We start from the raw sequence: 20,034 nt of genomic DNA on the forward strand, positions 1-20,034 counted from the left end.
TTTCTATGAGTTTGACTACCTCATATAGATTAGATACCTCGTATAAGTGCGATAATATAGTATTTGTCTTTTTGTGGCTAGTGTATTTAATTTAGCATAATGTCCCAGGGTTCATCCATGTTGACATGTCACATGTCAAATGTGTGACAGGACTGCCTTCCTTTTTAAGGCTGAATAATATTTTATTGTGTAGATATACCATATTTTGTTTATCCATTATCAATTGATGGACATGTGGGTTGTTTCCACCTCTTGGCCATTGTGGATAGTGCTGTTATGAACATGGGTATGCAAATATCTCTTTGAGACCCTGCTTTCAATTCTTTTGGCTGTATACCCAGAAGTGGGATTGCTTGATCATGCACTAGTTCTATTTTTAATATTTTGAGGAACTATTATGCTGGTTTCCATAGTGGTCACACTATTTACTGTCTCACCAACGGTGCACAGGCGTTCTAATTTCTCCACACCCTCATCAACACTTGTTATTTTTTGTTTTCTTGACAGTAGCTATCCTAATAGGTATGAGTTATTAGCTCATTGTGATTTTGATTTGCATTTCTCCTATGATTGGAAATGTTGAGCATCTTTTCGCATGCTTGTTGGCCATTTGTATACCATCTTTGGAGAAACGTCTGTTCATGTCCTTTGCCCATTTTTAAATCAGGTTGATTTTTTGTTATTGAGTTGTAGGAGTTCTTATATTCTGAATATTAACCCCTTGTCAAATATATGATTTGCAAATATTTTCTCACATTCAGTAGGTTGATACACAAAACTTTTTTTTTTAATTGAGGTATAGTTGATTGACAATATTGTATTAGTTTTAGGTATACAACATAATGATTAAACACTTTTATAGATTATACTCCATTTTAGTTATCATAAAATATTTTCCATGTGCTGGACAATATATCCTTGAAACTTACTTATTTTATACATAGTGGTTTGTACCTCTTAATCCCCTACTCCTACCTTGCCCCCCTCCCACAAAATTTTTAAGTTTGATGTAGTCCCGTTTGTCTATTTTTGCTTTTGTTGCCTGCTTTGTTCTATACCCAGGAAATCATCACCAAATCCAATGTCATGAAGCTTTCTTTCTCTCTATGTTTTCTTCTGGGAGTTTTATAGTTTTGAGTCTTACATCATGTCTTTAATCCATTTTGAGTTGATTTTTGGATATGACATCAGATAAAGGTCCAACTTAATTCTTTGCATGTAAATATCCAGTTTTCCCAACATCATTTGTCCTTTCCCCATTGAATTATCTTGGCAGCCTTGTTAAAGATCATTTGACCATATATGTGATGTTTTATTTCTGGGCTCTCTCTTCTTTTCCATTGGTCTATATGTCTATCTTTATGCTAGTATCATACTATATTGATTATTATAGCTTTGTAATATGTTTTGAAATCAGGAAATGTCAGTCTTCTAACTTTGTTCTCTTTCAAAATTGTTTTGGATATTCAGGGTCTCTTGAAGTTCCATATGAATTTTAGGACAGACTTTCTATTTCTCCAAAAAGTGCTGTTGGGATTTTGATAAGAATTGCATTGAATCTGTAGATTGCTTTGGATAGTATTGGCATCTTAACAATATTAAGTCTTCCAATCCATGAACATGGGATGTCTTTCCATCTATTTGTGTTTTTTTTAATGTCTTTCAGCAATATTTTGTACTTTTCAGTATATAAGTCTATCACCTCCTTGGTTAGGTTTATTCCTAAGTATTTTATTCTGTTTCATGCTATTGTAAATGGAATTGTTTTCTTAATTTGCTCTTCAGATTGTTCATTGTTAGTATATAGAAATGCAACTGGTTTTTTTGTGTTGATTTTGTATTCTGCATCTTTGCTGAATTTGTATATTATTCTAACAGTTTTTTTGTGTGTGTGGAATCTTCAGAGTTTTCTTATATAAGATCATGTTATCTGTGAACAGAGATAATTTTACTTCTTTTAAAATTTGGATTCTTTTAATTTCTTTTTCTTGCCTATTACTCTAACTAGGACTTTTAAAAAGCTATGTTGCCTAGAAATGGTGAGAGTGGGCTTATCTCTAGCTTGTCTTGTTCTTGATCTTAGAGGAAAAGCTTTCAATCTTTTACCATTAAGTATAATGTTAGCTGTGGGCTTCTCATATATGGTCTTTATTATGTTGAAGTAGTGTTTTTCTATTGCTAGTTAAGTGTTTTTATTGACACTTTTTTAAAAGTGAAAAACAAAATGCAGAACAGCATGTATAGTATGATCACACTATTTACAATAGCCAGGACATGGAAGCAACCTAAGTGTCCATCAACAGATGAATGGATGAAGAAGATGTGGCACATATATACAATGGAATATTACTCAACCATAAAAAGAAACGAAATTGAGTTATTTGTAGTGAGGTGGATGGACCTAGAGTCTGTCATACAGAGTGAAGTAAGTCAGAAAGAGAAAAACAAATACCATATGCTAACACATATATATGGAATCTAAAAAAAAAAAAAGGTTCTGCTGAACCTAGGAGCAGGACAAGAATAAAGATGCAGATGTAGAGAATGGACTTGAGGACACGGGGAGGGGGAAGGGTGAGCTGGGATGAAGTGAGAGAGTGGCATGGACTTATAAACACTACCAAATGTAAAATAGATAGCTAGTGGGAAGCAGCGCATAGCACAGGGAAATCAGCTTGGTGCTTTGTGACCACCTAGAGGGTTGGAATAGGGAGGGTGGGAGGGAGACGCCAGAAGGAGGGGATATGGGGATGTATGTATACGTATAGCTGATTCACTTTGTTATACAGCAGAACTAACACAACATTGTAAAGCAATTATACTCCAACAAAGATGTTAAAAAATAAAATAAGATAAAATAATGGAAAAAATTTTAAAAAGGATATATACATATGTATACATAGGGGGAAAACTGGAAGAACAAACAATAACCTGGTAATATTAGTGTCCCCTTTCTCTTCTAGGGAAGAAGAGAGAGATGGGAAAGTAGAGAAGACAGGTGCTTTGGGGGATTCTCTACTTTATGCATTTCTGGATTTGAAATGCATAGCTTTATAATCAGAAAACAAGATATGTAAGATTCCTTAATTGAAAAACTCTAAGTTTTTATATATATATTCATATGGTTTTTCCTAAAATTTTTTTAGGTTTTACTGAATGTGAAATGACGAAGTCTAGCCCTTTGAAAATAACATTGTTTTTAGAAGAGGAAAAGTCCTTAAAAGTAACGTCAGACCCAAAGGTTGAACAGCTGACTGGTTGGTTTTCGTTGTTTTTATTCTTTGTCTCTTATTAACTCTGGACACACTAGGAGAATTAGTATTCTCATATTCAAATATGCAGTGTTCTATATTTCAAAATATATGATTTTATAATACACTTTTTTTTCCCCACTAGGAAATACTCTAGCTTTCACAAAATACAGTACTGTTAACAGTTATCTTTAGGTCCCAGGCCCCTGTGAAAATCTGATTAAGGCTGTCACTCAGTTTCACAGGGAAAGGAAATGTGCTGCCCCTCCACACTCTGCATGTATGGTTAGAGGAATCAGTGGCCCTTGAAGTTTATTTGTGAACCCTGCCCTAAGTGATGTTAATATTTTCCTATTATTGACTGCAATGTGAAAGGGCAGTTCCCAACAATAGAAAAAGAATTATTTGAAAAGATATTTTTTGTAAATCTGAAGCCTTTGGCTATTATCTTGCAGTCTGGCTTTTTAATATTCTTTCTTAAACCTGAAGAATTGAATCAGCTTTTGATAGTTCCCACCTTTATTACTTAGAAAATGTTATTGGAACTTTATATTAGTAGTATTCTATTTCTTTTTGTTTTGTTTGTTTAGGAGGTACCTTTTCATAGGGCTTTTTCTTCCTGTTTATTGAGTAAGCATAAGAATGTTAGGTCTTCTCTGTTATCCGTTTAATTCTTAAAGGTCTGAATCACAGTATTTACCTGTTGGAATATTTTTCAGAGGTGGTACGTGAAAGTGAGATTGAGATGAGTGTGGATGATGATGATGATATCAACAGTTCAAAAGTAATTAATGACATCTTCAGTGATGTCCTAGAGGAAGGTGAACTAGATGTGGAAAAGAGCCAGGAGGAGGTGGATCACGCAGATGCAGAAAGCAGCGAAGAACAGGAAGATGCACTGAATATCTCCTCGATGTCTTTACTTGCTCCATTAGCACAGACAGTTGGTGTGGTAAGTCCGGAGGTAAGAAAGGACTAAATGTAAACAGGCCCAGCACATAAAGAAACTAAGTAGAATTGGGGTCCCTTTTTGTTTTAGTTGGTGCATGGGGATTTGGCACTCTGTAGCCAGGGGTATTTTGCAAACCTGATGTTAATTCTTTTAAAAGAGGACTTAAAACTCTTCAGTGGTTTCCTTTTGGCCTTAGATGAAATCCAAACTGTAACATGGCTTAAAAGGTCAGACATTTGGGCTCAAATCCTGGCTCTGCCATTAAGCGATGTTTATGGGTCAGGTTATTTAACCTCTTTGCCACAGTTAAATGTTAAATTAGGTTAAAAATAGTACCTACATCATGGGGGTGAGGTGCATATTAGGTCATATTAACATATTAGTATTTAGCACCAGATAGATAACTAACATTTATTGAGAGCTAACTCTACTGTTATAAGCTGTCACCCTAAATTGAATAGCTGCACCTTTTTTTTGGAGATTGATTCAATTAGAAATATTTTTTAAAAAGAGTTACAAGTGTAGGCTTCAGCTGTCTTTGAACTTTTATTCGTATACATTTTAGGAACTTATTTAAGTTTGCCTTGTTTTTATGATGAATCGGTCAAATTATTGGATGTTTATTTTCTAGTAATAAAGTCATTCAGTTCCTCAGATTTCTCATTTAGAATCAATGTCATCCATAAAATCTAATATCTGATGTGCCTTCCTGCAGAATTTAGTTTCTTCGCCTAGCTGGGAATTGAAAGACACCAGCATAAGTGATGAAAGTCCAAAGCCAGGAAAATTCCAAAGAACCCGTGTCCCTCGAGCTGAGTCTGGTGATAGTATGGGTTCTGAAGATCGTGATCTTCTTTATAGGTGAGAACATCTTAGAAGACATTCACTCACTAAGGGTCATGGTTTAGATTGACATAACAAGTTTTGTTATTTATAATTATAGTATTATTAGCATTAATCTTTATAAAACTTTGAAATAGCTTTGGTAAGCCTCTCTTTCACCCAAAGGCATTTTCCATTCTAGTGAAGTGTTCTACTGATATGTTGCAATATCAATATTCTGCTGATATGTTCAACAAAGGATAGTGCTTAGTGTGTTGCTGGATTTCTAATAGAATATAACTTATTTCCTGAAGCATTGATGCATATAGATCTCAAAGAGTCAAAGAAACAGACTGTCCTTCAATAAAGCAGGTGATTGTTCGGAAGGAAGATGTTACTTCAAAATTGAATGAAAAAAAGAATGGCTTTCCTTGTCAGGTTAACATCAAACAGAAAATGCAGGTATGTACTGTGGAAAGGGGATTTGGAAGGTTGACAGCACGAGATGGTGAGCCCCTTGAGGACAAGAGCCCAGCCTTATTCATCTCTGTATCCTGAGTCACTAGGACAGTGTGTGACATGTAGGAGCTCGGGAGCTTATTCCTGAATTCAGTTTGAGAAAAGTCCTCTTTTTTGGTGCATAGTCTAGAAACTTGAACAGTGAAACTGTAACATTTTGACTTCCCTCTCTGGAGATTTTGGAAATTACCCAATTGGATAAATTATAATTAAAGTTTAAATAAAGTGAAAATGGTGATTAAAAATGTGAGTTTTTTTTCCTCCTTTCATTGGTTTCACTAGGAACTCAATAATGAAATAAATTTGCAGCAGACAGTGATCTATCAGGCTAGCCAGGCTCTTAACTGTTGTGTTGATGAAGACCATGGAAAAGGGTCACTGGAAGAAGCTGAAGCAGAAAGACTTCTTCTAATTGCAAGTATGTGTGATACACCTGAAACAATTCCAACACAATTTCAAACCAGGAAAAACTCATTTTGTCTAGTATACTCAGAAATTTCTAATTTTAGGGAAAGGGCTTTTTTGATAATCTGTTTCAGCTGATCTATTTTTTGTTTCTTACAAGGTTTGTGAAAACACTACATGTACAATAAGGTGTAGTTTGCATGAAAAGGTGAAAGAACCTGGAATGCATTTGAAGAAATGTAGTGTAAAGAGTATGCTAAGAATGAATACATGAACTCACACACATACATACTCTTTATGCACACACACGTACATGCTCTGTCTCTGTACCTGTCTATGTATGTATAGCTAAAAATAAGTATGTGAATTTTGTTGTGTGTATGTGTGGTGATGGATGACAGGGCATGTTAGGATGGAGAGATTAACCATGCAAGAAAACTGACCAAAAGTTGAAGTATTAAATTACAAGGATTTTGTGAACAGGTTGAGCAATCAAGGTTTTACCTAACTACCTACCATCTATTTATATGAAGGAAGAGTTACTGATTTTGTCTTTGGTGTTGTATACAGTTGCCACATGAGTGCATTTTCTTGAATTGGTTTCATTTAGAAACAATTGCAGTTTTAGTATTTGAAATATAAACTTGCATATTTCTACATAGCTGAGAAGAGGACACTTTTGATTGATGAGTTGAATAAGTTGAAGAATGAAGGGCCTCAGAGGAAGAATAAGGCTGGTCCCATATCCCAAAGTGAATTTGTCCCTTCCAAAGGATCAATTACTTTGTCAGAAATCCGCTTGCCTCTAAAAGCAGATTTTGTCTGCAGTACAGTTCAGAAACCAGGTATGGTAATTTTTATTTACTCACTTCTAGATCATATGTTAAATTATGAACTTCACCTAGATTGGAATTGTGCAAATGGGAACAAGTAGAGCATGCATAAAGACACAAGGCTTGTATCTCGGGCCTTTAGTTCCTTTTATGTAGATGTGTGTATAAAAATAACCAAGGAAAAATTTCATATATGTTCTTACTGATCCATGCAATAACAGACATAGGTCTAACTGAAACTGAAAGTAAGGCTTGTTAAACATAATATTGAACATAAAATAAATTACTAAGATGAGTTATTCTGACACAACAGACCATTTGACTTTCATTAATTTTATTGTGGAAAGTATTGGGCATCTAAAAGAACTGATTTTACTTACTCTATTCTGTTTAAAATTCACTCCGTCATGTAAATTTGTTCTTTGAATCCTGAATTACTGGTTGTGGAAGTGAAGAGCATCACAGTATAGGTACTTCTATTCAAATTTTATTCCGTTTATTCCTCTAGATTGAATAAATAAACTTTTCTAAGCTATGTATTCTACTTAAAATCATATTTAAACAAAGTGGGTAAAGGAGGTTATGGCACCAGTATCTGAAAAATAGGGCAGGATGGTAATTTTCACAGAAATATAGTATTTTAATCTCAGTTTTGAAATAACAAACCAGAATTTACCCTTTTGAGATGTATACTATTAGCTAAAGAATTTCGGGTCAATAGGTAAAATTTGAAGTCAGCAGAAACTGAGGAATGTGTAGTGAAGTTATTTCAATTCACTTAAAATGAAGAGACCTTGATGCTGTTCCAGGAACATGTCTGTCTGCTTATGTCTTGTTTTTTTGTGTCTGAAAAGTTGACTTTAGAAAATTTAAAATGAATTTTATGTAAATCAGTTGCAGTATTACTTTATTCATTTGGTCTTCCAGAATGCTGATTAGCTAAATCTGATTTTGCTTGTGCTTATTAGGTAATGTGATTATTTCTTACAGATGCAGCAAATTACTATTTCTTAATTATACTAAAAGCAGGAGCTGAAAATATGGTAGCCACACCACTAGCAAGTACCTCAAGTTCTCTTAATGGTGATGCTCTAACATTCACTACTACATTTACTTTGTAAGTAAATTAGGCTTTTGATGGTTCAAACATACTTTTCTTTTTTAATAGAGTTAATACAGTCTAAGCATCCAGGTAGAATTTATAATCTTTGAAATGCAGTATGTTTATTGTTTTTATATGGACAAATAACTCATTTTTCAATTTGTTGGTTTAAATTTTATGTTTCTGATCTTTTCTTCCATTGAGTAGCATGTTTCTTCCACGTGGCTGTAGATATTTGATGTTTTGAAGTGTTTTAACATATATATTTATTACACACACACACACACACACATGCAAAATCTGGACCACAATTTTTTAATATATACTTTAAATCTCTTAATGTACTTAACATTAAGTCTCAGTGAAAGACATTTATATTTAGTGTCAGAGATTTATTTTGAAACTAGAGTCAAAATCTAGTTTGGAAGAAAAACAACTTTTATTATTTAAGATCTTGAGTTGTAAAATGCTGAAGAAAATGTTTGACCTGTATTATAGGAAAAAATAGACTGTTCTTACCAGTTTTTATATTCTTTAATAGTTTGTAACTATTGTCTTTAGTTTTAAAACACAGTGAATTCCTTTACTCTCAGTCTTGTAACAGTATTTGTGGCATAATTTTTAATGGCATGATTTGATATTTTTATTTTTCCAGGCGGGATGTGTCAAATGACTTTGAAATAAATATTGAAGTTTACAGCTTGGTAAGCAGTTAAAGCTTTCTAAAGTAACTAATAGTGTATTTTTCTTAAAGACATCAGATTTTAAGTTACTTATGCTTTGGATTTGTGTGTAGGTACAAAAGAAAGATCCCTCAGGCCCTGATAAGAAGAAAAAAGCATACAAGTCAAAGGTGAGAATGAAAGAAACCCAGTAGAAATATAATCAGAAATAAGAGATATAATGTCTGTTTAAAATTATGTATAATTTTTAATAATTATCAAGCTTTTGGGTCATTTTTATGCCTTACATTTCTAGTTACTGCATATAATAGGTATAGGTATGAATACTGAGAGTAAACTTGCAGTGAGTGACCATGACCCTAAGTATAAGCTACCGATATTACTCAGGCTAGACAATTCTGTTTTCTCCATATCTGCTTGACAACTATTATTATCTCTTTAAACTTTTCTCAGGCCTTTCCTCTGAACTCTTGTCTTACTAGCTCCTCTAAACCAGACTTAAAAATGATATGGTTACTGTAGGCATGAGGAATAGAAACAGCTTTGTTTCTGTCCTTCCTAGCCTTTGCTGTTTTGTTCTTTGTCTAAATCATCATTTAAAAGAATTTTATTTAGCTTTAACAAAAAAGGAATAACAGTATGGGTAAAGCCAGAATAAAAGACTCAAGTATAATGTATTGATATTTAAGAATTATTTTCTGTGTGGGAGAATCTCAAGTTTGGTTAGTTTTAATCATAATGTTTAATAGGAACTATACTAAGTTATCTTTTCTTCCAGGCTATTACTCCTAAGCGACTTCTCACATCTGTAACCACAGTAAGTAGAATTTTTTGAAAGTTGAAGTTCCTTGAGAAATCTTCATCTTACACATACAATTGGAAATTAGTTAACCATTTCTAAACCCTTAGTGCTTTGGGAATCTTTAAAATATCCTAAAAGGAAAAAATAATGTTTTCTGAAATATAGTCCTTGTAGTGTTTATACTTAATATTTAAATCTTTGTATCAAATAAAGAAAATAACTTACGTTCTTCTTCACACCTTTTTTTTAGAAAAGCACCCTTCATTCTTCAGGTGAGTGAATCTTGAACTATTTGAAACGTTAGGATATAAGCAAGTGCATACTTAGACATATACCCATCTTGATTTATGAGTGTTTACCTTACTCTCCTTTGAATAATATTTTCTGTATGGTGGTAACATATAAGATTACTGGCGAGAATAACCTGCAGTCTGAAACCACCACAGGCCACCAAACAGCACATTGCTCAGGCTCTAGCAGGCAGTACACATAGGATACCTAGTCACTTGACAACTGCAGCAGGTAGCATTACTCTTCACCCTATCTTCTCTTGTTCTGTAGATTTGTTTTGTGCTATCCACACTGAGGAGTTCACCTGTTTTAACTTAACTGATCATGACTGGCATTGCATCATGTCAGAAAAGCATCTTTCTAGTTCACTGGAAACTGGAGTGCCAGTAGGCCGGGGAGGACTTTTCCAGAGTGGCGTTAGGCCTAAATTTTCCAAAGGGGATTAGGATTGAGCTGGTTTCACTCACCTTTGGACTTTTGATCTCTGTTTCTTGGCACAAGAGAATAACTAAGAAGAACTGTGCAGATAAAGTCCTGCTGCTCATTATGTCATCCTAGACTACAGCAATGAAGGTTTTCATATCTCTGATAGGCAAATTGCTTTTTATGCACACATTTTTAGGTTCTATATCTTTAAAAACACATCTGTGTCAAATGTTAAGATGTGCCTGTACCTCACTTACGTTAAATATAAATACTTAACAGTTTTCTTTCATTAGGAAATATGTTGATGTTTTATTCCCCCCACCTGCCCCACCCCCATATTTAGAGATAGAGGAAAATGAAGCAGTTTTTTCTGTGGCATTTTAATTTCATTCTGTTAGAGTAGGGTGAGGAATTGTTATTTATACTTACCAAAGTCACTCTGAACTAAACTTCATTTCCTTTTTCTTTAGTTATGGCCAGTCTCAATGCTGTGCGTACCAGCAACTTTGCCCTTGTTGGATCTTACACACTGTCATTATCTTCAGTAGGAAACACAAAGTTTGCTCTGGACAAGGTAATCCAAATTTATTTATTTATTTATAGAAAAATTAGGTCCATGAAAATGTCCCAGTACTTCCAAGTATTTGAAATCTTTGGCTGAATATGTATGTTCTTAGAATTGTACATTTTAATTAGACATGGGTTTAGCTGCATGATATGTTTTTTGAGGTTGGAAGTATTTCTCCCCTGCATCTTAATAGTTAAGCCTTCAAAGCAGCATATACTGGTTTATTCTAAATGTCAATTCTGACTAAGAAAGTATTGCTTCTTGCATATAGATGTTAAGCTTACAGTTTTAAACATAGTTTCTTGCCCATTTGAAACCAATATTTTGAAATGACTAACATTTTTTGGATTTAGTTTTGACAAGATAGGGAAAGATAGAATAATTTCTTGGAAAAGTACTCATGAATCTAAGGGATTTCCTTCCCATACTTTCTTCTCCAAGTTTAGGACTTCATAGTTCAGATCTGTGTAGTGTCACTACCATATTGAGTGCTTTTTCACCACACTGTAAAGACTAAATATTTAATAGCTAACAAGACCATTTTAAGTAGTAAGAGAAGTAGAGGCAAACTTTAGTCCTAGTGTTGGCTTCTGCTGTATAATACAGACTATTTAAAAATATTATAAGAGATTTCTGTAGTTAGAATATAGCGATGTTTAAAAAAATTCATGTAACTTTTAATTTAGTAATTCAGCTAGTTTAACAAATTGAGTGATTCTGGGTCTTTTTTTCTCTTTGTCTTTTATTTTATTTGTTTTAGATAAATTATGATGTAAAAGAGCGAGAGCTACTGGGCTATATGTTCCAGGAAAAGGTTGCCATATTTTCTTTGCTTGAAACTAATGAGCTTAAAAATTAGTCCATAATTTTTGGCCCTTATGTAATTGTTTTACTAACCACTCTCATGTCTTCTTGGTTATTTTGACTAATTAAGGACATTATGTAAATTATTCTTTCTTTAGATCCTTGTAGATGGGCATCTTTTTCTTTACTCTCATAATTCTTTAAAGCTTTCTTTAAAAGTTCTCTAGTTTTTTTCATGCCTGTTTGGTATTTGGGCTTTTATATTCTTTTTTCATGTTATAATTCTTTAAGATTCTATTGTCACTTCAGCATTGATTTTTCCGGGTACCAAATGCCAAATTAATAACTATGTCTAAAACTAAAATTTATTCAGTATTGTTGACCTCCTCTTTATTGAAAGAACTATTGGTAATGTTTTCAGTAAAAGTAGAAAACTTCTGTGGTCTTAATTGGCTAATAGGTATGTTGCTATGTAGGTAATGCTCTGTTTATTAATTTTAAAATTAAAATTCATTTAATGCTAAAATTATACTAAATATATTCATATATTTGCCTGTAGGCTATAAGTATGACAAAAGAATTGTCATTTATATTTATTGGTTCTTATGTTCTTCATTCCATCTTGTAGAGCCAGGCTTCCATCCAGGATTATTGCCTTCTCAGGAAGAAGTTTTGTTTGTTTGTTTGTTTGTTTTTTGGGTAGACTAAACCCAACCATATTAGTATTGCATTAAATATAAACATACTAAACACTCTAATGAAAAGACAAAAAATTGTTAAACTGAATAACAAAATATGACCATAAAATATGCTTATGATACACTAATTTAACATATATGGACAGGTGGAGAATAAAGAATGGAAAAAGAGAAAATTCCCTGGCAGTCCAGTGGTTAGGGCTGTGCGCTTCCACTGCAGGGGGCATGAGTTCCCTGGTCGGGGACCTAAGTAAGATCCTGCATGCTACGTGGCATGGCTAGGGGGGGAAAAAAAGAATGGAAAAAGATATACCATACCAACACAAATCATAAGAAAGCTGATGTGACTCTATTAATAACAGACAAAGTAGACCTTAAGATAAAGATGACTACCAAAGATACAGTGTTAACAATTCATCAAGAAGATATAATAGGGCTTTCCTGGTGGCGCAGTGGTTGAGAGTCCACCTGCCGGTGCAGGGGACACGGGTTCGAGCTCTGGTCCGGGAGGATCCCACACGCTGTGGAGCGGCTGGGCCCATGAGCCATGGCCGCTGAGCCTGTGTGTCTGGAGCCTGTGCTCCGCAACGGGAGAGGCCACAACAGTGGGAGGCCCGCGTACCACAAAAAAAAAAAAAAAAAAGATATAATAATCTTAAATATTTATGCACCTAATAGCATAGCTTTAAAATACATGAAGCATAAGTTGACAGAACAAAAACTAAGTGCCTAAAATTGAGACTATGTTGCTCTTACTAATTGGAAGTTTGAGGGACTGATATTTTCTTCCCAATAAAATCATGCTTCCTGTCTAGCATGAAAATACATGAAAATATTCACATAAGAAATATTTTTAAACAAATCATTCTTATCAGTCTATGTATATGTAGATGATATGGCATGTATCAGTACTTCATTACTTTCGATGGCTGAGTACTATTGCATTATGTTATACACTACACTTTGTCCACTCATCTGCTGATGGACATTTGGTCTGTTTCTTTTTTGGCTATTGTGAATAACGCTGCTATAAACTTGGGCTTACATATACCTGTTTGAATACCTGTTTTCAGTCTTTGGGGGTATATATCTAGGACAGGAATTGTGTGGTTATATGTTAATTCTGTTTAACTTTCTGAGGAGCCACCAAACTGTTTCTCATAGTTCCTGAACCATTTGACATTCCTATCAGTAATGTCGGTTCCAGTGTCTCCGCATCCTTGCTAATAAAGCTTGTTATTTTCCATATTTTTGTTTATGGCCATCATAGTGGGTATGAAGTGGCACCTCATTGTGGTTTTGATTTGCATTTCCCTAATGACTAATTTTTGGGTTTGGAGGGGGGTTTTTTTTGGCTTATACAACAAAAGTTTATTTTTTCACAGTTCTGGAGGCTAGAAGTCTAAGATCAGGGCACTGGGAGGGTTGATTTTTTTCTAAACCCTCTCTCTTTAGCTTGTAGATAGCTGTATTATGTGTCTTCACATGGCCTTTCTCTGTATGTGTGTCCAAATCTTCTCTTTCTATGAGGACACAAGTTACATTGGATTAGGGCTCATCCTAATGAACTAAATTAACCTTAATTACTTCTTTAAAGACCTTATCTCCAAATACAGTCACATTTTGTGGTATGGGGAGTTAGAACTTCAACATGTGAATTTGGTTAGGGATGGGGAGGGGACATAATTTAGTCACAGCATGGTTTAAGCTATAGCATGAGTTTTGGGATTATCAATGTTGGAAACATACTTGGATCTAAGAAATAAGGAAAGCTTTATAGATACAGAATGACTCAACTTTAAAACAAGCAATACAAAAATCTGCTTTCAATAACTTATTGCTGGTTTTGTAATTTAGCTTATGTTTATTTTGGTTCAAAGCAATGTGCTTCCAATAAAAGAATCAGATTCCTTTTTACTCGTTCCTCAGTAAATGGTTCTGGACACAATGGCAACTTGAGATTTCCGTTGAAATCTTCGTCCTTATCCTCACCTTCATCATTATTGTCACCATCGTCATCAAGCTAACAGTTATTACCTAACGACTATTGATGTTGAACATCTTTTCATGTGTTTGTTGGCTATTAGTATATCATCTTTGAAGAAATGTCTATTCAAGTCTTTTGCCAATTTTTAAGTTGGATTGTTTGAAATGTTTTAATTGAGTTGTCTTTTTATTGTTGAGTTATAAGAGTTCTTAATGTATTCTAGATACTAAACCATTATTAGATACATGATTTGCAAATATTTTCTCCTGTTTTGTACATTGTCTTTTCACTTTCTTATGCTTTGATACACAGAAGTTTAAAATTCTTTATTGTAATAAATAATATATAACATGAGGTCTACCCTCAACAAATTTTTAAGTGTACAATATTATTAACTATAAGCACAATGTTGTGCAGCAGATCTCTAGAATTTTTTCATCTTGGATGAGTGAAATTCTATACCCACTGAATAGCAACTCCCTTTCCCCCCACTCCTACCAGTCCCTGGCATCCACCACTCTACTTTCTGCTTCTGTTGAGTTGGCTACTCTTGATACCTCATACAAATGGAATCATGTAGTATTTGTCCTTTTGTGACTGACTTATTTCACTTAGCATAACGTCCTCAAGGTTCATCCGTGCTGTAACACCTGACAGGATTTCCTCCTTTTTTATGACCGAATAATACTCTATTGTTTGTATGTACTATATCCCCCCACCTCCCCCGGCTGCCTTCTTTTTTTTCAATAGGAGTATTTGGGTACTATTTGACAAAACAAACAGTGTTCTTTAAGCAAACATTTATTGAATGTCTGCATATGATTTGGCAATAGGATATGGAAACAAACATGAGAAGGACACGATAATTGACCTCAAGGATCTGCTGTGCAGAGGTGTGGGGCTGTGGGTTAGGACACATAAGAAAATATACACTGAGAGTCTCAAGGCCTAAAAGGCAAACTTTGGGATCTGAGAAGAACAGGATCTGGATGGCCTAGAGTAGTTTCATATAAAGAAGTGGGGAGAAAGGAGGCTATACCACATTTTCTTTGTCTGTTCAGCTGTTGATGGGCATTTAGATTGTTTCCACCTCTTGGCTGTTATGAAGAATGCTACAATGAACATGGGAGTGCAAATATCCCTTTAAGAGCCTGATTTTGATGCTTTTGGGTAAATTCCCAGAAGTGGGGTTGATTGATTATATGGTAGTTCTATTTTTAATTTTTTGAGGAACCTCCATACTGAAAAGTTTTTCATTTTGATGAAGTTTAATTTATCTGTTTTTTCTTTTGTTGCTCGTGGTTTGGTACATATCTGAGAAGCCATTGCCAAATTCATGATCATTGAAGATTTACTCCTCTGTTTTTTTTCTAAGAGTTGTATGGTTTTAGCTCTCACATTTAGGTCATTGATCCATTTTGAGTTAATTTTGTATGTGGTATGAGGTAGGGATCCAACTTTACTCTTTTGCATGTGGCTCTCCAGTTTCCCCAGCACCATTTGTTGAAAATATTGCTCTTTCCTCATTGAATGGTTTTGGTACCCTTGTTGAAAATCAATCTGGTATATAGGTATGGGTTTATTTCTGGACTCTCAGTTCTATTCCTGTGGTCTATATGTCTATCCTTATGCCAGTACCACACTGTTCTGATTACTGTAGCTTTGGATTGGTTTGAAATTGGGAAGTATGATTCTTTCAACTTTGTTATTCTTTTTCAAGATTGTTTTGGTTATTTGGGACCTCTTGCAATTCCATGTGAATTTGAGGATCAACGTTTCCATTCTGTGGTTCACTATTCTTTATTGCCAAATAATATTATATTGTATTAATATGCCCGTTGGTTTATCCCATCTTCTATCAAGTATATTCTGTTGATAGGGAATGGATAAACATATGTATTCTCTTCTTATATCTGTGTTTTCTTTATCACATTACTTGGGACTTAGGGTTCTGCCTTAAGCAGGCTCTACATTGAATGAATTTATTCTTCAAAAGCATTTGTTGCTAAGGAACCAGTGGCTTTGGGGCCACCTATTTTATATTCCAGCTTTAGAAAATACTGTGTTTTCAAGACATAATATTCTCTATTCATTTATACATGTTTTATCAAGAAAAACTGTTTTACAAATAATTTACTCTCTTTCTTCACAGGTACCCTTTCTATCTCCTTTGGAAGGTCATATTTACTTAAAAATAAAGTGTCAAGTGAACTCAAGTGTTGAAGAAAGAGGTTTTCTAGTAAGTAACATCACTGGATCTATATTTTCTTTTTTCCATTTTGTGAAGCATAGACTTGGTTTCCCATAGGAATGAAAGTCTGTGTGACTAAGTGATAAATTGGTTCAGATCTGTTGCATGTCCACTATATGCTAATCACTGTGCTGGTGTTAGAATATAATAGGCCACAGAAAATAATCCCTGCACTCAGGAACTTTTAGTATAATAGGAAGAAATACAAGTGAACAGCTAAGTACAATACAGTACTATAATGGGAGAAAGCATAGAGTGCATGGGTGTAAATTGGTGGGACACCAGGTCTTAGGTATGAGTGGGAAGGCTTAAAGAAAGGTATTGGAAATAACTTGTAAACTGCTAGCTGAACAAGTTAGCCAGAGGGAGAGAAGAGGGAGATATGCTCCAGATGAAGGGAAAAGCATTACAGTGGCCTGGAGGGCCCTTGCCTCTCTCACCCCCACCAGAGAAAAAGATGACACATTTAGATAGTGACAGGTATTTCAGGGTAGCTAGAGCTTAGAGTCTGAGTGTGTGTGTGGAGAAGGGGTAGTGAGAGGAGTGACTGGGGAGGAAGGTGGGGTTAGGGGAAATGGAGCCAAGTGTTAGAGGGCCTTTTAAAGACTTCCGACTTTATCCTGAAGTCGGTTGGGTACTCTTGAAGGATTTTAAGCAGAGGATTAACATCAAATTTGGGGGTTTAGGAAAGTCATTCTGACTAACGTGTGGAAGTGGACTGGGGAGTGGCAGAACTGAAGAAGATTAGTGAAGAAACTGAGTTACTCCATGAGAGAGGGGATGGGGGCTGGCAGTCAGGGTGGAGAGAAGGACCCACCGTGGACAGATGAAGGAGGAAGAAGTGCAGACCCTAGTGGTTTGGCTGTAGGGGTGGAGAAGCAGAAGTAAGGATGTCACCCAGATCCCTGCCTTGCACAGCTTGTTGGGTGGCAGTGATTATACTGAGATAAGGGGCCCTGCGGGGGGAGCAAGTGTCCATGTTTGGGGTGGAAACCGTTTTTCCCCCAAATTTTATTGTGGTAAATTGCAAGCATACAGCAATGTTGATAGAATTTTATAATGAACGCCCGTATAGCCAGCATCTAGATTACGCCTTTAACATTTTTTACTGTCCTTGCTCTATCATGTATCTACTACCTAGCTATCCTTCTAGCCAGTCCTGAAAATATCATATTTTGGGGGGAAGAATTTCAAAGTATATTGTGGACATTAGCATGTTCCCGTGAATCTTAAGTGTACATCCCCTGAGTTCTGACACAGGCATACATCTATGTAACCCAAATTTCTATTAAGATAGACAATTTTACCCCAGAAAGTTCTCTCATACCCCTTGTCAGTCAGTCCCCACCCAAAGTAGGAAGTTTTAATTAGTTAAGTTTTAAATAACTTGAATTTTAGATACGTACAGGCACGTTTCAGAGTTTGAGTTTGGAGCTCAAGATAGACATTTTAGATGAGGTGAAGGTTTGGAAATCTGCAGTAGAGAGATAGTAATGGAAGCTCAGGCGGCGTTGAATAGCCAGGGAACACTAACATTTAAGCCACAGACCTAGGAAGAGAAGCTCTCAAGGGAGACTACAGGGAGGGCAATGGAGAACTTAGTATCATGGTTGCCAGGGGAAGAGTCTGCAAGAGGGAGTGGTCAAATTAGATAAGCATCTATTAGACACTGTTGGACTTCTTAATGAAGTGGTCATTCTAGTCTTGTTGAGAGCAGGAGCTAGATTGCAAATGGTTATAAAGGGAGTGGAGGGTGAAGAATGGGAGTGCAACAACTCTGAAACAAAGTTTGGCTGCAGAGGGGTAAAGAGAGTGTGGTACCTGCAGAGGTCTGTAGGGTGAAAGAAGGATTTTGTTGACATTTTATTAAGATTGGAGAGATTTGAGCATCTTTAAATTCAAATGGGTAGCTTCTAATAGGGCCAAAGAGGGCAAAGGTAGAGGCAATGGGGAACCTGCACTTTAAGGAATAACACATGGAACAAGGTCATGAGAGTGAGAACAAATAAGACCCAAGCCACGGTTCATGATCTTGTACAGTATTATACTTTTTCCATTATCAGAGGAGGAAAGTAAGTGTAGAATACACAGAAGATTGTGGGTGTGGTACCAGAAGTAGAGAAAATCTAATAGCTTTGATTTTCTTTGTGAAGCAAGAATTTGAGCTATACAAAAGATATCACAGGTCAATTTGCAGTTGCTGACAAAGGGCACAGAAAGAAGAGCTAGATTGTACAGAAAGTCCAAGTGGCCAAGGTGACTGTAAATCATACTTCGTAGCTTTTTTCACATGTAAATCCAGCAGGTGGCACTAGATATTCTTGGAAAAGTGTCTTTATAAATTTCTGACTTGAAAGCAGTGTTTACTTACTGACCTTTTCCTTTAATGTAAATATTTCCATATTTTACTCTAGATACCTTTAGCCCCTGATATACCCTTACGACATTCATTTGCCTAAAATGTCTGACCTACTTAATGTTTGAGCAGGGCTCTTAACTACTTTAGAGTTAGATCTTTTCAGGTTTACTCTATCTTGAATCCTATAGGCCATTCTTATCACATCCACACTTACAGAAATGTGGTAAAAAAAAAAGTTAACTCAGGACTCCCCCAAATAACTTCTGTCCCCTGTCTAAGCAATACCTTTTAATTACTTCTAACCTCTATAAAAAATAGAGGTAGTAATTGAAATGGTTCAGTTGCTTGGTTCAGTTTTCCTTCCTGATGTGCCAGGGACAGCTGGAAGGAAGGAGACTACCAACCAGAGAAACTTGCTAAGTGATTCTAAAATGGTACTAGCCTAACTCTGCCAAGACTGATGAGCAGCAAGAAAAGTACGTTCTGGTTTAGCTAGAAGGTTCCAGTTCTGCTTTGTGACCGTGTGTTGTCATCTAATTTCCTTGGCCTTCAGTTTCCCCAGCTATAAAAATGAAAAAGCTATCCTCTTGTTATTTTTCTCTGATTATAGTAGGGGGTAATGATAACTTGTATTATTTTTATCCATCAAATTTTTCCTTTTCTATTACCTTTATGATGTAAAAGGTGAACGTAAACACAAAAGGGAGCTGGTGAGTCATTTGTACTAACTTTGTGCTTGAGATTGAAATAACAAGATTCCTGGCCTTGATACAGAGTAGAATAAAAATAAACTTAAGTACTTTATAGGAGAGAGAAAAGAAAAAAAATCATGCAAGTAGATTTTGAAGTATGAAATATGTCAACATACTGAGGTTTAATGTATAGAAAACATTTAATTGATCCTCAGGTTTCTAAAATCAGTATTTCATTGACTTTTCCAGACCATATTTGAAGATATTAGTGGTTTCGGTGCGTGGCATCGAAGATGGTGTGTTCTTTCTGGAAACTGTATCTCTTATTGGACTTATCCAGATGATGAGAAACGAAAGGTAATATTAATATTGATGGTCAGTGGTGAAAGCCCTAACTGACTTTCAGGGAATATTTCATGCAAGTGTTCCCCGTGGCCCCCATCAACCACCCAAATGCCCCTTTAAAAATATTTACTAAGCCATTAAAAATGTTCTTGTTGAAAGACTAGTGAGTGTGTGTGTGTGCATGTGTGTGTATTTGTGTAAAAATTTTATATCTTATCCATTCCCTGTGATTTGACCACTCTTG

General features: G+C 35.3%; 1 protein-coding gene across 3 annotated transcripts in view; it reads left to right on the forward strand.

Annotated features, from left to right (window-relative positions):
* ANLN (anillin, actin binding protein) overlaps positions 1-20,034 on the forward strand; it is a gene marked incomplete at both ends in the record, with an annotated part of 48,428 nt that overhangs the window by 21,533 nt on the left and 6,861 nt on the right. The window contains 15 exons of one of the 3 annotated variants that reach the window (XM_079711757.1): positions 3,147-3,257; positions 3,971-4,215; positions 4,919-5,064; positions 5,340-5,487; positions 5,827-5,962; positions 6,612-6,794; positions 7,773-7,899; positions 8,540-8,588; positions 8,681-8,737; positions 9,346-9,384; positions 9,620-9,641; positions 10,557-10,660; positions 11,415-11,468; positions 16,296-16,382; positions 19,695-19,802. In XM_079711757.1, coding sequence (XP_079567883.1) covers positions 3,147-3,257; positions 3,971-4,215; positions 4,919-5,064; positions 5,340-5,487; positions 5,827-5,962; positions 6,612-6,794; positions 7,773-7,899; positions 8,540-8,588; positions 8,681-8,737; positions 9,346-9,384; positions 9,620-9,641; positions 10,557-10,660; positions 11,415-11,468; positions 16,296-16,382; positions 19,695-19,802 — 1,616 coding nt within the window. The remainder of the gene's footprint in view (positions 1-3,146; positions 3,258-3,970; positions 4,216-4,918; positions 5,065-5,339; positions 5,488-5,826; positions 5,963-6,611; positions 6,795-7,772; positions 7,900-8,539; positions 8,589-8,680; positions 8,738-9,345; positions 9,385-9,619; positions 9,642-10,556; positions 10,661-11,414; positions 11,469-16,295; positions 16,383-19,694; positions 19,803-20,034) is intronic. The other 2 variants (XM_079711758.1, XM_079711759.1) reach the window with 2 other exon arrangements.

Source organism: Hyperoodon ampullatus (genome assembly GCF_949752795.1).
Source record: "Hyperoodon ampullatus genome assembly, chromosome: 9".
NCBI classification, from domain to species: Eukaryota; Metazoa; Chordata; class Mammalia; order Artiodactyla; family Ziphiidae; genus Hyperoodon; species Hyperoodon ampullatus.